We start from the raw sequence: 15,357 nt of genomic DNA, 5'->3' as shown, positions 1-15,357 counted from the left end.
CGTCTGAGTGGGGGTCCAACACAGAACAGGTGTTTGGAATGATCACAGATTACCAGGGGTTCACTTTCAGTCTGACTCCATGGCTTTATGTATTAAAGACTTCAATCAGAATCAGTTTTATTGGCCAGATTTATGCATACACACAAAAACATATATATATAGATATAGATAGATATATAGATATATAGGTATAGATAGATAGATAGATAGATAGATAGATAGATATAGATGTTATATAAGGTACGTTCAAAAGCAAAGTCAACCAGTGAATCTTCTGTCAATTGTCTTCCAACATGGTCATTATGACCATGTTGTTGTTATGTTTTTGCTCCACACATACACACAGAGTGAGCTCTCAGTAGGAAGAGCTCACTTGATTTTACTTTAATTAGTGTTTAAGGTTCATGAGGCATGTCTTATTGTTTCAGTTCATGCACAGTAAAACTGTCAAATCCATTCAACAGTCCTCATTGGGAAATGTGTCTGCAAAACAGTTAAGAAATATCAAACACAACAGAGTTTATTTGGACTTTTACACAACAAATAAAGTCTCATTAAAAGACATCATACAATCACAATCTAAAGAAAAAAGAAAGTAAACTTACAAAAAACCAGTTCACAAAATACAAAAACAGTAAAAACTATACAATATACAAATTTACATGATGTTGGAGGGGTGAAGAGTAGGATCCTGTGGGAGAGAGGAAAAACATGGACAAATGAAATGTTAGACCAGACCAGTCCACAACTAAACAGTAATTGTCACACTAAAGAATAGAAATTGATCATATGATCAGTGACTACATCAGACACATCATTCGCTGATATATGTGAAAATATGCATTTAGCTGTTTTTGTAGGACACAGACGTCCTTAGGTTGATAGCAAGCTGGGGGAAAATACAAAAACTCAAAACCTAAACATCAACATCATCATCATCATCATAAAGAGGAGGAATCCAATCAGTAAATAAATCAGTTGGGTTTTCAACATCTGACAGAAGACGAGTCTCAGCCAGAGAGGCCATCTGGTGTGTGATTGACCTATAGACCTTACAATGACACTTCTAATGCAGGGAATAATACAACATCCAATCAGACTGAACACGCTCGCACCAATGAGGATACCAGTGATTCCTTGCAGTAGCAATGAATGGGCATAAAATGACATCTGTAGCACGACGAGGTTGAAACCTCAGCTATGGCTTTCACCACCTCCAACTCCAAATGCGTGTCGGGCAGTCCCATTAAACTGCAGCACAAAGTTTTCAGATATTTCTTGCAGAAAATCCTCTTCTGGTCCTGCTTTCTAGTGAAATTCGTGCAGAGATTTCTGTAGAAGAAAGGCCTTGTTTAGCCGTGGCTAAAATAATCTGTAAGGTTCCAAAGACATTTTGGTTTGGTTGTGAAAAAGAAGATGAAAACAAATGGATGCCAATAATTATGTCCATCATATGTTTTATGTCTGTAAATTTGATTTGACTATATGGAAGCATTTTTGTTGTTGTTCAATAACTCTGGACGTTTTATTAAATATTGTGATTCTACAAAACTGCTTGATTTCCATTTATTTGTGAAGCTATTCTAAACTGTACTTAAAATTCAGCAGTGCCAATAACTTTGAGCAGGACTGTAAATAAAAGAAGATATTTATTAACATGACATAATCAATACACAAACAAATTTGTCAAAAGTCCTGAACATAGACACTTTAAAAAAATCCAAAATATACATTTCTTGTATCTTGTGAACAGCTATATCACAGTCCATCAGCCAACAGCCCACCATACAAATCAAGTGACAATTAACGAGGCATCAGCTCCGAGCCTATGCATGGTAATGTTATCAGGATGTTAGCATGGACTCTGCAGGCTGTACCAGAGGCACATGCTTTAACACACAGTGTGAAGTATCCATGCTGTGTAGTGAATAAAACAGTAGAACTATAGATAACAAGTACACTGATTAAGACAGAGCATTCACCTGGGTCTTCTTCATGCAGCATAGCACATATGTTTGTCATGATGTAAAGCAATAAAGAAGAAAACAGGGCAAAGAAAAAATGAAATGAGAAATGTTCTCTTGCATTGTAATGTTTGTCTAACAACCATCTTCAGTAGTTTCAGCCACAAAGTGATCATGAGTACTTCAGTGCTGTAAAAGCAGAAAATCTAATAGTACCAATTCACATACAGCCCCACTTTAAAGGTGTGACTGTAGAGAGCGTTTGTAGCCGTGGAATAACTGAAGCAGGCACACACACACACACACACACACACACACATGCACAAAAGCCAGCACACAGGCTAAACAGGACTGAGGTCAGAAGACCAAGTCTCCCCACCACAAACCGTTAAAAAAATAAATAAATAAATAATGTTTTAAAAAAAATACATGGAGTTAACCATTCACTTATATTGTCTGTAAATTTTAATGTTGCAACAAGACAAGACGTCTGCTGCTGAGGGTCCACGTTAACTGTGTGAACCAATCACAGTCGGAAATCCAACGTATATGTGGTGGAAAAATACTTTCCTCCTTTTGAGAAGTGAAATAGAATTCTTTAGACAGTTATTGTCTTTTGGTGCTTTATTCTAAAATAAGGTTTACAGAGTAATCCATTTGTGCAGAAAGGACAGAGCTCACGCAGCATCAAATGCTACAGAGGTCTGACCCCAGGTTACAAGTTCCAAGAGTACTTATGCCTGTTTCTCACATACCAGCATGGCAAGGATGGCAGGGAGACAAAATAATCTGAAGGTCAACAAATAGAGATAAGTTGTAAGTTGTGCTCGGAGGCACCGGAGACATAACAGGTGTCTTCACAAAGTACAGTAAACAAAGTACATTAGGCCACTACAGGTCATGTTATATGTACTTCACCCAGAATTGAATATACGAGTTCATGAGAATATACGAATGCTTGATAAAAGAGTATATGGTTATATGATAAATTGACATTACAATTCCCCCTTTGGCCATAAAATGGCCACACCAAAGTATATACAAATTGATCATATGATCAGTGACTACATTCCTTTGGGTTTAAGTAAACACATCATTAGCTGATAAATGTTAAAATATGCATTTAGCTGTTTTTGTAGGACACAGACGTCCTTAGGTTGATAGCAAGCTGGGAAAAATACAAACAGTCAAAACATCAATATCATCATCATCACAAGTCTCAGCCAGAGAGGCCATCTGGTGTGTGACTGACCTATCAATAGACCTTACATTGTTGCTCTTGTTGGTGACACAGAGCTTTACTCTGTAGTCACTTGGTTGGAGCTTGGCATGCTACTGGTGGAGGAGGGCGCTCTTTCACCCCTCACTCTTATATTGCAGACGGTTCCACCGCAGCTGCAGGTTAGGGGCAGCGCACGGCGTGCACCCCAGTTGTCTTCCTCAGCGTCTGGATGAGTCAGTTTTCCCTAGACCATTATTCTGGGTCTAAAGAATTTATGTGGCCTCCTTTGCTTTGATTCTCTGGTGGCTGGTTGTCGGCCTTTGGTTCAGGAACCCGTTTGCAGTGGCTGGCGTGTACCCATGTGGCCTTCTCCGCAACCTTTCCAGCTATCTCAGTGGTCAGCAGAACCTGGAACGGGCCCTGGATGGCGTCTGTGGTCTTTGATGAGAACCCAATCTCCAGGCTGTAAGTTGTGGAGGACTGCTGTGGCTGCAGATGGCAGGGCACTTTTCACCTGTGAATGTAATGCTGATAAGGTTGTAGACAAGTTGGCACAGTATCTCAACATAGCATCATCACATGCACCTGTGGTAAGGGGAGGGTGTAACTGGACCTACACCTGTCTGAGGGGGTCTGCCAAACAAGATTTCAAATGGACTCAAGTCATATTTGTTTCTTATTCACGTGCGCATGTGGAAAAGCACCAGTGGAAGCGCTTTAACCCACGAAAGACCAGTTTCATCACAGCATTTAGCAAGTTTTGCTTTAATGGTGCCATTTTCTCTTTCAACAGCACCTGCACTCTGTGGATGATATGAACAATGATGACGTATGTCAAACCCAAGATAGTCTGACACTAATCACTCCAATAGTGGAGGCACACATAATGTTTAGCAGAAATTGATTCCCAGCTTTAGTTTTTGGCAGTGGACCCACACAATCAGTGAGGACTTTATCAAGCGGCTCACCTGTCACTGGAATGGGATGCAAGGGAGCAGGGGGATCACCTGGTTTGGTTTGCCAACAACCTGGCATACATGGCAGGAACAACAATAGTTAACATCAGACTTGAGTCCTGGCAAAAAGAAATGTTTAAGGACTCTGTGATAAGTTTTTGTAATGCCCATGTGTCCTGACCAAGAGTGGTCATGAGCTAAAGAGAGTACCTGTGTGTGGTAGACTGTAGGGACAACAACCTGTAAGGTCACGCTCCAGTCCTCACCAGCCCAGCGACGCATCAACAAGCCACCGTCAAGAAGGTAAGCCACTTTCTTTTTCTGAGCCTCTTCCTGCTCAACAACAGAAGAGAGACATTTTGAGAGAGTTATATCAGTGTTTTGGGCTGAAATAAACTCTTTTCAGGTGGAGAGAGGTGACACTGACTGATCAGGCTGGCTCTCTGCCTCAGTAAAGTGGCTGTCAGGGGACTGCCCTGTGACAAGGAAAGAATCAGACGGGTCAAGGTCATTATTCCTCGATGGGGCCCTGGTAACCACACATGCTGGGAAGATCTCAGGGTATTCTTGGGCAACGTCTGTCCCTGGGCTTGAATCAATCAGGCACAACCTTACCCCCAGCTAAATCATTCCACAAAATAAAGTCAATCCCTTTTACTGGTAAAGCTGGAAGGACTGCAACTTTAAAGAGCCCACTGACCAGAGGAGACTGAAGATGTATATTATGCAATGGAGCAGAGACAAATTTCATCCCCACACCCTGAACAGCTGCACTCAAGCCACAATATGACATAGGTGACAAAGATAAAATGCCTTCACGGATAATGGACTGGGATCCACCTGTGTGTCAGGATTTTTACTGGCTGCTGATCTTTTGGATCCCCACTTAATGAAACAAAGCCCTCAGAAATGAAAGGCTTAAAACAGGGGTCAGGCTTGTTGTCCTCAACTGCTGTCTGGACGTGGACGTCCGACAGCCTCATGCTGTTGGAGATTAGAGGGTTGTTTATGCTTTAGTGATAGGCAATCAGCTATGAAGTGAGCTTTTTTTCTGACAGTAGAAGCACTCAGGATGTACACGGGGAGGTGACCATGGACCCCTAGCCTTTTCAACCTTTTCAACAGGAGGGTGACCAGAACTAGACCCCGCTGGGCGTGACATAGGAACTTTGTCTGGGTGAGAAGATAAAAACACATTTTATCAACAGCTCATAAGCACGCAGTATGGATTCTTTAAGCACATTATAACACAAGCTATCTGTTAACGACAAGGAAGACACAACCTCCTGTGCCTTACCTATGAGCTTGCAATGAAGCAGGACAGGCCACATCTCCTCAGGCCACTTTAGTGCTGTAGCAATCCTCTCAAATGCTGTAAAACAGGAGTCAACCTCCGCCTCCCAAAATGTGGGCACCAAGGATATATTCCTACTCACATCAAAGCTTGGCTTTGTCAGGACCAGTGGAGATACAGAATTGTCAGACCCTTGTGAAATCTGCACAGAAGAAATTTTCATGGCCTCCAATTCAAGCTGGCGTAACTTAATCTCTTTTTCAGCCTCTATCTCCAACTTGCAAACTTGTAGTCTAAGGTCATAATCCGCTCTACGTACCCTCTCCTTTTCCTGTGCTTCCAGCTGGAGACAAGCGATTGTGACCTTGATCCTTGCATCTGAACTGGAGCCAGACGACCCTGGGGAAAAAGGGTCAAAGCGAGGAAAAGTGGCTGGAACAGCTTCACTCTCAATCCTAGCACCTCGGGGTGTATCATGTACAGCCTGTTCCCTTTTACCATCAGAAAGAGAGGAAACACTTGGACCAACAACTTCCTCCCCTAACTCAGCTGAAACAGGGTTAATAGGAACAAGCAGAACCTTCAACTCAGCAAGTTTTTCCTCTATTGTGTTTTGAATTTCCTTTTTAAGACTAGTTTTCTGGACAGGGATGCCATAATGAGCTGTTATACAAAGCAAATCATCTTTACCACATGAATGAACTTTTTCAATGCAAGGATTATCAATGAAGTCCTGCAAGTCAAACATCCTTCTTACACAAATACCAAACTACAAGGACTCTTGAAAATTCTTTGGTTGGTTTGTATTGACACTGGGAAAAAGTATCCCTGAGGAGACCCCACTTGTGTTCCAACCTTAGTTGGTGGAAGCTCGGGATTTCAGCTCTGTAACACAAACAAAACAAAATGGAAAAAGTGGGGGAGATGTGGACCAGTGGTTGTGCCAAACAAAACCAAAAAAAGTTCCAATAAAACCAGGCCTAGATTACTGACTACCTGAGAAAACAAAGGAAACAAAAGACCTGGCTGAGCTCGCTAAAAAGATAAAGAGAACAAAATACAGGGGGGTGGCACCAACTAGGGGTGGTGAAAAAAAATCGATTATTGATTAATCACGATTATATTATGGACGATTATGAATCGATTATTAAATTTCCAAACATTGTTTTTTTTATTAATTTTTTTTTGTAATACACAGCAGTGACTCTCCAGTTACTGGCTGTCATACAGGATTTAACCTCAAGGCGGAGCTGTTGAGTAACAGTCATAACAAATCACCCCGTAACAGAACCAGCGAGCGAGCTTACTATGCTCGGCTCCAGCTCTGCCGCGACCCCAACAGATAAAGCGATATAGAAAACGGATGGATGGATGGATGAGGGCTCATGTGTCGCACTTCCATCTAGAGGAGGCTGCATGGGCTAAAGACAACTGCCTGAAGCCTCATTCCACCGAATCAACGCACACAACGACAAAAGTAGCCCCAGTGAAAGACATCGAAAACGAGTTAAAAAAAAAAAAAAGAAAAAAAAAAAAACTAATTTGGAAGTTACAGCTATACTACACAATACTGAAGGTGCTTTGAGATGTTTCTTGATAAAAGAGAAGTTGAATAATTCAGCAGCTGTTTTTTTTTTAATAGTGAAATATGTTTATGGTATATTTTGGATTACTGTTGTCAAATGGAAACTCAATAATCGATTAATAATCGAATCGAGACCTCAATAATTATAATCGAATCAGGAAATTGGCCCAATTAACCACCCCTAGCACCAACCAATAATCCTAGTGTGTTTACACAACAATTCCTACATTCTGCTAAATGTACAAACACCCAGCACACTTATTCTACTGCATGATGCCACCAGAGGAAACAGAGAGAGAACCATCCCTGTGCCCTCCTTTTATCAACTGGCCTCACGTGTTGATTGGTCAGGCCACATCACTTGGATTGCTCAGGTGAGCCCAGGCTGGATATCTGCACCTGGAACACTGTGAAGCAGGGCAGGGGAGGAGAAAGAGGAAAAAACACACACACACAGGCCATCCAGGCACGTAACAGCTGTATGTGTTGTGTATGCTCACACACTCAGACACACACAGAGAAATGAATGCATGCATATCTGGAGAAACACTGACCAACATGCTCTCTCTCACCTTGTTTCTCATGGTCCTCTGGATCAGCTCCTCCATCCTGCACAGGACAAACACACTCTACATCAGATCCAGGTACAAACAGTCAAACCTATTTGAAACATTCTGCTACACTTCCACATTCAGCAGGGGGTGTACCTGAGCTCCACCCTGGATATGGCCTCATCAAAGTTGGAGCCCCACTCAGCCACATACACCTGGAAAGAGAGAGACATTAATGGATATGTGTAAAAACACTGAACATCTGTCACTCTATCACATCTGGGTTTAAACTCAGCCTGGCGTCCACACACCACAGTCTAAAAGTCACAGTGCCAAACTCTAACATACATGTGGTCATACCAAACAAATCAGACATATAAAGCCAACTATTACACACATCTACTTATTTAATTCATGTCTAAAGTCAAAGTGGTACAGCTAATGGTTACCTATAAGTCTTACTATTGCATCCAACACCTCACAGTTTAAACTCTTACACTATGGCACCCAGACACCACAGGCCAACAGCCAAAACATACAGCTCTCTAACATAGGTTTGGTCTGTTTAAACAAGAAAAGGACAGAGTTGTTAAAACTCTATCAAGTCTAAGTGGTGCATCTAACACCTCACAGTTTAAAGCCTGAGAATCTGACATCCACACAGCACAGCCTGCACTGTTTCATCTACATATTAACTATTTGTGTAAAAATTGACCTAAAACTCAAATTATTACAACTACATTTACTCTCTGGCAGTCCTCACAGATGGCTGTAAACAAAGAAAAGTCCTGTACCTAAGGCTGAAATGTTAACCTAAAGTGTGGAGCCAGTCACCAAGATTAAACACAGCACAGTCTCAAAATCAGTTGGTGCATTGCAAAATAAGCAAAGTCAACAAGCTGCCATTGGGTACAAATCAAGCCTTTAATTTGTAATCACCCTCCACAACCCCAGATGCAATTCTTCCTCTCCATGGCCCAGGACACACACCAACTGCCTCTGACCCAACGCTTCCTGAATTGAAGACAGAAACAGAGACAGTGAGACACACATGAACCCTGAAATGTAAAAGAAAAACAAAAAAAGAAAAGACTGAGCGATGTTGAGCAACATGCTTGCTCTTACCGTGTCTCTCGTGGTCCTCTCCATCAGCGGCTCCATCCTGCACAAAGAAAGTAAACATGAGCCACAGGGAGAAAGAAAGTCTAACCTTGCATTTTGAAACATTTTGCAAAACCTCCAGATGCAGCAGGAGGCCTACCTGAGCTCCACTTTGACTGTGACCTCCTCCATGAGCTTCATCAAGACAAATCTGCAGACCCACGCCACAATTGGAGCCCGACTCCACCAGAACCTGTTAAACACAGACTCACACCTACAGGCCCAAGCGCAGCACCTAAACACCGAGCCACACAGCTCCATCAACAATACACAACTACTGACAGCTTCTACATCAAGAGCCAACTACATCTAACACACACAATAAACCTACACTGACCCATGTGACCTCCACACATTGACAACTACCCACAACCACATACATAACACAGAGCTACAAACTTCAACCCATGCTTCCAACACTATCTGCCCATAGTGTGTAGAAACACTAAATGTTAACCAACAGGCAACGTCTCACCTGGTCTCTCATGACCCTCCAAATAAGCTCTGCCATCCTGCAAGAGAAACACAAACAGGAAGCATCAGCACACAAACCACCTTTGAAACAGCCCTTGATTTTCTTTTTTTAATCCACTTACCACAAAGAGCTCTGACAACACACAAATGCAATGGTGTGTCCCTCACTCCCACAGGATGGCGCTCTATCCTCACCAGCAGCACCTTCACTGGCGTCACCCCACATACACCTACAACACACACTCACACGCTAAAATTAGTGCATGCATAAGTGTAGAAACACTACAATGTGGCTCTTGCTCACCTGGTCTCAAATGGTCCTCTCACTCAGCTCCTCCCTCCTGCTGAAAAACACAAAGACATTGGTTTTGGATACTAATCAAGTCAGTCCTTGAACTTGTAATATTTTGCTTGACTTCCAGCTGCAGCAGGGGCCTTACCTGAGCTCCACATTGCCCATGGCCTCAAAGTTGGATGACCACTCAGCCAGAAGCAGCCGCACACAGAAAGAAAGGAGGAGACATTAATGCATGCATAAGTTTTATTCTCCATCAAGCAGCAACTATGTCTCACACACACTAAACCCACACTGACCCCAGTGCCATCCATATAGTGACAAATAGCCACAACTAAGCCTGACAACACTAAACTACACAACACAGCCTGTGTTTCCACACACAGTGGTTCCATCCCTGCTTCAGCAGGCCGACAGTCACCTGACCACTCTGACTGATGAGTCCTTGAGGTTTTTTTCTCCAGGTCTTCCACTCAGATGCAGTACACACACGGTTGCTGGGGAGTGTACACAAATGAATCCTTCAGTGTAGAAACACTGAGCAGTATTGGCCAACATGCGTCCTCATGGTTCTCTGGATCAGCAGCTCCTCCATCCTGCACAACACACAAAGAAACACACTCAACATTAGCCACAGGTGCTAGGCAAGTCAAACTCTGGAAGTTAAAACATCTTACAACACTTCCACAGGCAGCAGGGGGCGTACCTGGGCTCCACACACAAACAAATACATGTTTAAATGTAGAAACACTGAGCAATGTTGACTTATGTGCTTTCTCTTACCCTCTGATGATTCTCTAGAGCAGCTCATCCTTCCTGCAGAGAAGGTACATGCACACACAGGCTTTGGATATTTAACCTGGAATTTTCAACATTCAGCAACACTTCAAGGTGCAGCTGAGGGCCCACACTGGCCATGGCCTCATCCACACTGCTGAACACACACCCTACACCTAACCCAAGGCCATCCACACCGACAGTTACCCACAATTAAGCCTGGCAACAAGACATGCAACTCAACCCATGCTGCCAACACTATCTGCTAGTGATGGGTAGATGAGGCGTCATGAAGCGGTTTGACACATTGCCAAACTGTATTGATACTGTGTCCATACTGTGTCACTGAATACTGACACCTGCTGGACTTTAAAAATCCCTACAGGCAAGTTTGTTGACAGACTCAACTGACACTGATTTGATGACCTAGTATCAGAATCAGAAAACTTTATTGCCAGGTATGTTACACATACAAGGAATTTGACGTGGTGTTGGTGCAAAAAACAGACGAACTGGACTGACAAGTCCCATAACACACAAAGTTGAACAAGAAAAAAGATTTAATACTAAAATAAGAGAAAGAAGAAAGAAGTACTAAGAGGAAGAAAGCAATAATATAATTGAAGTCATTGTATTTTATATTGAATTATTTCATATCTTCATTTAAATTTTAAATCAGATATTTTTAGATACAGTCAATAATGTGAACATGTTGTGAATGAGGATGCTTGTGGACTGGGATATTTTTTATTTATTTATTTATTTATTTAATTCAAAAAATAACGTTTAGAAATTCAGTCTGTTACACTTTTTTGGCGCATGCCAATCCACAACTAAGCCTTGCCAACACTCTGCCAGTCCCAAACTCCAAAGCAGCTATACTGGTTACAAAGCCCATCTGAACCGAGCTAAAGACACAAGCCTGCACTTCAACACTCAGATCTCTCTCACACACGCATACGCGCGCATAAGCGTAGAGCCGATGAGCGAAGCCAAGCCCGGTGCTTTCTCCCAAATGGTCTCGGCTGCTCCGCTGGATCCCTTCGTCCGTCCTGCGGAAACCCGGCACATAATCAAACATGTTAGCCTCTGGTCACAGATCAACTCAAGCTCTGCATTTTAAACGTTCTGTGTGGGCCTTACCTGGCCTCCACGTCCGCCATTTTTCCTTTGGACTGCTCCGGACACGTGAACCTCCTGTCTCGGGCTCACGCCTTAGTTCCAGCTCCACTAGGCCTGAATCGTCTCTCTGCTCTCAGCCACAGCTTTCACTGTACACCAGGAAGTACAATAACAAATAACCCGCTAAAGATGAACACACAGACTTCCTCTGTCTACAGGTAACGAGTTCAGTTCGGTCCACTGACCAGAAAAAGCGCTTGGACAAAACAGAACGTCAAGAAGGTATCCTATATTCCACAGCAAAATCGAGCAAGTGTTACCCCAACGCCTTATAAGCCGCACTACATAAAATTCTGTCCTGCTATTGGCTGAGCCCTCTCCTCCCCGGTCACATGGGTTTGATTAGCGCATGGGCAACAGGTGCGACTGATTTTTGGCGCGGCTCAAACTGGACTCTGATTGGACGGGACTAATGGCTGAAGTGGTAGGAGGGACCTGCGGTGACTGCCCTCATAAAGCAGCAGTAACGTCTGAATGGGGGTCCAACACAGAACAGGTGCTTGAAATGATCACAGATTGCCAGGGGTTCACTTTCAGTCTGACTCCATGGCTTTATGTATTAAAGACTTCAATCAGAATCAGTTTTATTGGCCAGATTTATGCATACACACAAAAACAAAAAAGGAATTTGGCTTCGGCTTTCCTTTGCTCTCTGGAACTACAGAACAACACAAACAACAGAACAACTTTTTTTCCATATACATACATATAGATATATCTATACATCTATACATCTACTGTATATATCTGTATCTGTATATATATATATAGATATATATATATAGTTTGCATTATCCAGATTCAGATATCTCTCTCTCTCTCTCTCTCTCTCTCTCTCTCTCTCTATCTATATGTGTGTGTGTGTGTGTGTGTCATATAAGGTGTGTTCAAAAGCAAACAAAGTCAACCAGTGACTCTGCTGTCAATTGTCTTCCAACATGGTCATTATAACCATGTTACAATATGAAGTAGTATCAACAGTTTACCAAAAGCTTCCTACTTAAATTTCTTTCAAAGGTGTGTGTCACCTGTGGCCTTCCCATCACAACTACTCAGCAAAATCTCCAGTTATGTTTTTGCTCCACACATACACACAGAGTGAGCTGTCAGTAGGAAGAGCTCACTTGATTTTACTTTAATTAGTGTTTAAGGTTCATGAGGCATGTCTTATTGTTTCAGTTCATGCACAGTAAAACTGTCAAATCCATTCAATAGTCCTCATTGGGAAATGTGTCTGCAAAACAGTTAAGAAATATCAAACACAACAGAGTTTATTTGGACTTTTACACACATAATAAAGACCTCAAAACAAATAAAGTCTCATTAAAAGACATCATACAATCACAATCTAAAGAAAAAAGAAAGTAAACTTACAAAAAACAGTACACAAAATACAAAAACAGTAAAAAATATACAATATACAAATTTACATGATGTTGGAGGGATGAAGAGTAGGATCCTGTGGGAGAGAGAAAAAACATGGACAAATGAAATGTGAGACCAGACCAGTCCACAACTAAACAGTAATTGTCACACTAAAGAATACAAATTGATCATATGATCAGTGACTACATCAGACACATCATTAGCTGATATATGTGAAAATATGCATTTAGCTGTTTTTGTAGGACACAGACGTCCTTAGGTTGATAGCAAGCTGGGGGAAAATACAAAAACTCAAAACCTAAACATCATCATCATCATCATCATCATAAAGAGGAGGAATCCAATCAGTAAATAAATCAGTTGGGTTTTCAACATCTGACAGAAGACGAGTCTCAGCCAGAGAGGCCATCTGGTGTGTGATTGACCTATAGACCTTACAATGACACTTCTAATGCAGGGAATAATACAACATCCAATCAGACTGAACACGCTCGCACCAATGAGGATACCAGTGATTCCTTGCAGTAGCAATGAATGGGCATAAAATGACATCTGTAGCACGACAAGGTTGAAACCTCAGCTATGGCTTTCACCACCTCCAACTCCAACTGCGTGTCGGACAGTCCCATTAAACTGCAGCACAAAGTTTTCAGATATTTCTTGCAGAAAATCCTCTTCTGGTCCCGCTTTCTAGTGAAATTCGTGCAGAGATATCTGTAGAAGAAAGGCCTTGTTTAGCCGTGGCTAAAATAATCTGTGAGGTTCCAAAGACATTTTGGTTTGGTTGTGAAAAAGAAGATGAAAACAAATGGATGCCAATAATTATGTCCATCATATGTTTTATGTCTGTAAATTTGATTTGACTATATGGAAGCATTTTTGTTGTTGTTCAATAACTCTGGACGTTTTATTAAATATTGTGATTCTACAAAACCGCTTGATTTCCATTTTTTTCTGAAGCTATTCTAAACTGTACTTAAAATTCAGCAGTGCCAATAACTTTGAGCAGGACTGTAAATAAAAGAAGATATTTATTAACATGACATAATCAATACACAAACAAATTTGTCAAAAGTCCTGAACATAGACAAAATATACATTTCTTGTATCTTGTGAACAGCTATATCACAGTCCATCAGCCAACAGCCCACCATACAAATCAAGTGACAATTAACGAGGCATCAGCTCCGAGCCTATGCATGGTAATGTTATCAGGATGTTAGCATGGACTCTGCAGGCTGTACCAGAGGCACATGCTTTAACACACAGTGTGAAGTATCCATGCTGTGTAGTGAATAAAACAGTAGAACTATAGATAACAAGTACACTGATTAAGACAGAGCATTCACCTGGGTCTTCTTCATGCAGCATAGCACATATGTTTGTCATGATGTAAAGCAATAAAGAAGAAAACAGGGCAAAGAAAAAATGAAATGAGAAATGTTCTCTTGCATTGTAATGTTTGTCTAAGAACCATCTTCAGTAGTTTCAGCCACAAAGTGATCATGAGTACTTCAGTGCTGTAAAAGCAGAAAATCTAATAGTACCTATTCACATACAGCCCCACTTTAAAGGTGTGACTGTAGAGAGCGTTTGTAGCCGTGGAATAACTGAAGCAGACACACACACACAAAAGCCAGCACACAGGCTAAACAGGACTGAGGTCAGAAGTCCAAGTCTCCCCACCACAAACCGTTAAAAAAATAAATTAAATTAAAAAAAAATTATACATGGAGTTAACCATTCACTTATATTGTCTGTAAATTTTAATGTTGCAACAAGACAAGACGTCTGCTGCTGAGGGTCCACGTTAACTGTGTGAACCAATCACAGTCGGAAATCCAACGTATATGTGGTGGAAAAATACTTTCCTCCTTTTGAGAAGTGAAATAGAATTCTTTAGACAGTTATTGTCTTTTGGTGCTTTATTCTAAAATAAGGTTTACAGAGTAATCCATTTGTGCAGAAAGGACAGAGCTCACGCAGCATCAAATGCTACAGAGGTCTGACCCCAGGTTACAAGTTCCAAGAGTACTTATGCCTGTTTCTCACATACCAGCATGGCAAGGATGGCAGGGAGACAAAATAATCTGAAGGTCAAAACACAGAGATAAGTTTTAAGTTGTGCTCGGAGACACCGGAGACATAACAGGTGTCTTCACAAAGTACAGTAAACAATGTACATTAGGCCACTACAGGTCATGTTATATGTACTTCACCCAGAATTGAATATACGAGTTCATGAGAATATACGAATGCTTGATAAAAGAGTATATGGTTATATGATAAATTGACATTACAATTCCCCCTTTGGCCATAAAATGGCCACACTAAAGTATATACAAATTGATCATATGATCAGTGACTACATTCCTTTGGGTTTAAGTAAACACATCATTAGCTGCTAAATGTTAAAATATGCATTTAGCTGTTTCTGTAGGACACAGACGTCCTTAGGTTGATAGCAAGCTGGGAAAAATACAAACAGTCAAAACATCAATATCATCATC

General features: G+C 41.5%; 1 protein-coding gene across 1 annotated transcript in view; it reads right to left on the bottom strand.

Annotated features, from left to right (window-relative positions):
• The window catches only part of LOC121175582 (transmembrane protein 94-like), an 847,517-nt gene extending 838,169 nt beyond the window's left edge, over positions 1-9,348 (bottom strand). The window contains exons 1-2 of the mRNA XM_041029401.1: positions 9,330-9,348; positions 9,209-9,245 (exon numbers count right to left, since the gene is read on the bottom strand). Of these exons, the coding sequence (XP_040885335.1) occupies positions 9,209-9,244 (36 nt within the window). The 5' untranslated portion in view covers position 9,245; positions 9,330-9,348. The remainder of the gene's footprint in view (positions 1-9,208; positions 9,246-9,329) is intronic.
• Positions 9,349-15,357: the final 6,009 nt, after the last annotated feature.

The sequence above is a fragment of the Toxotes jaculatrix genome, chromosome 21 (assembly GCF_017976425.1).
Source record: "Toxotes jaculatrix isolate fToxJac2 chromosome 21, fToxJac2.pri, whole genome shotgun sequence".
Lineage (NCBI taxonomy): Eukaryota > Metazoa > Chordata > Actinopteri > Toxotidae > Toxotes > Toxotes jaculatrix.
This window is presented reverse-complemented; position numbering and strand designations above follow the sequence as displayed.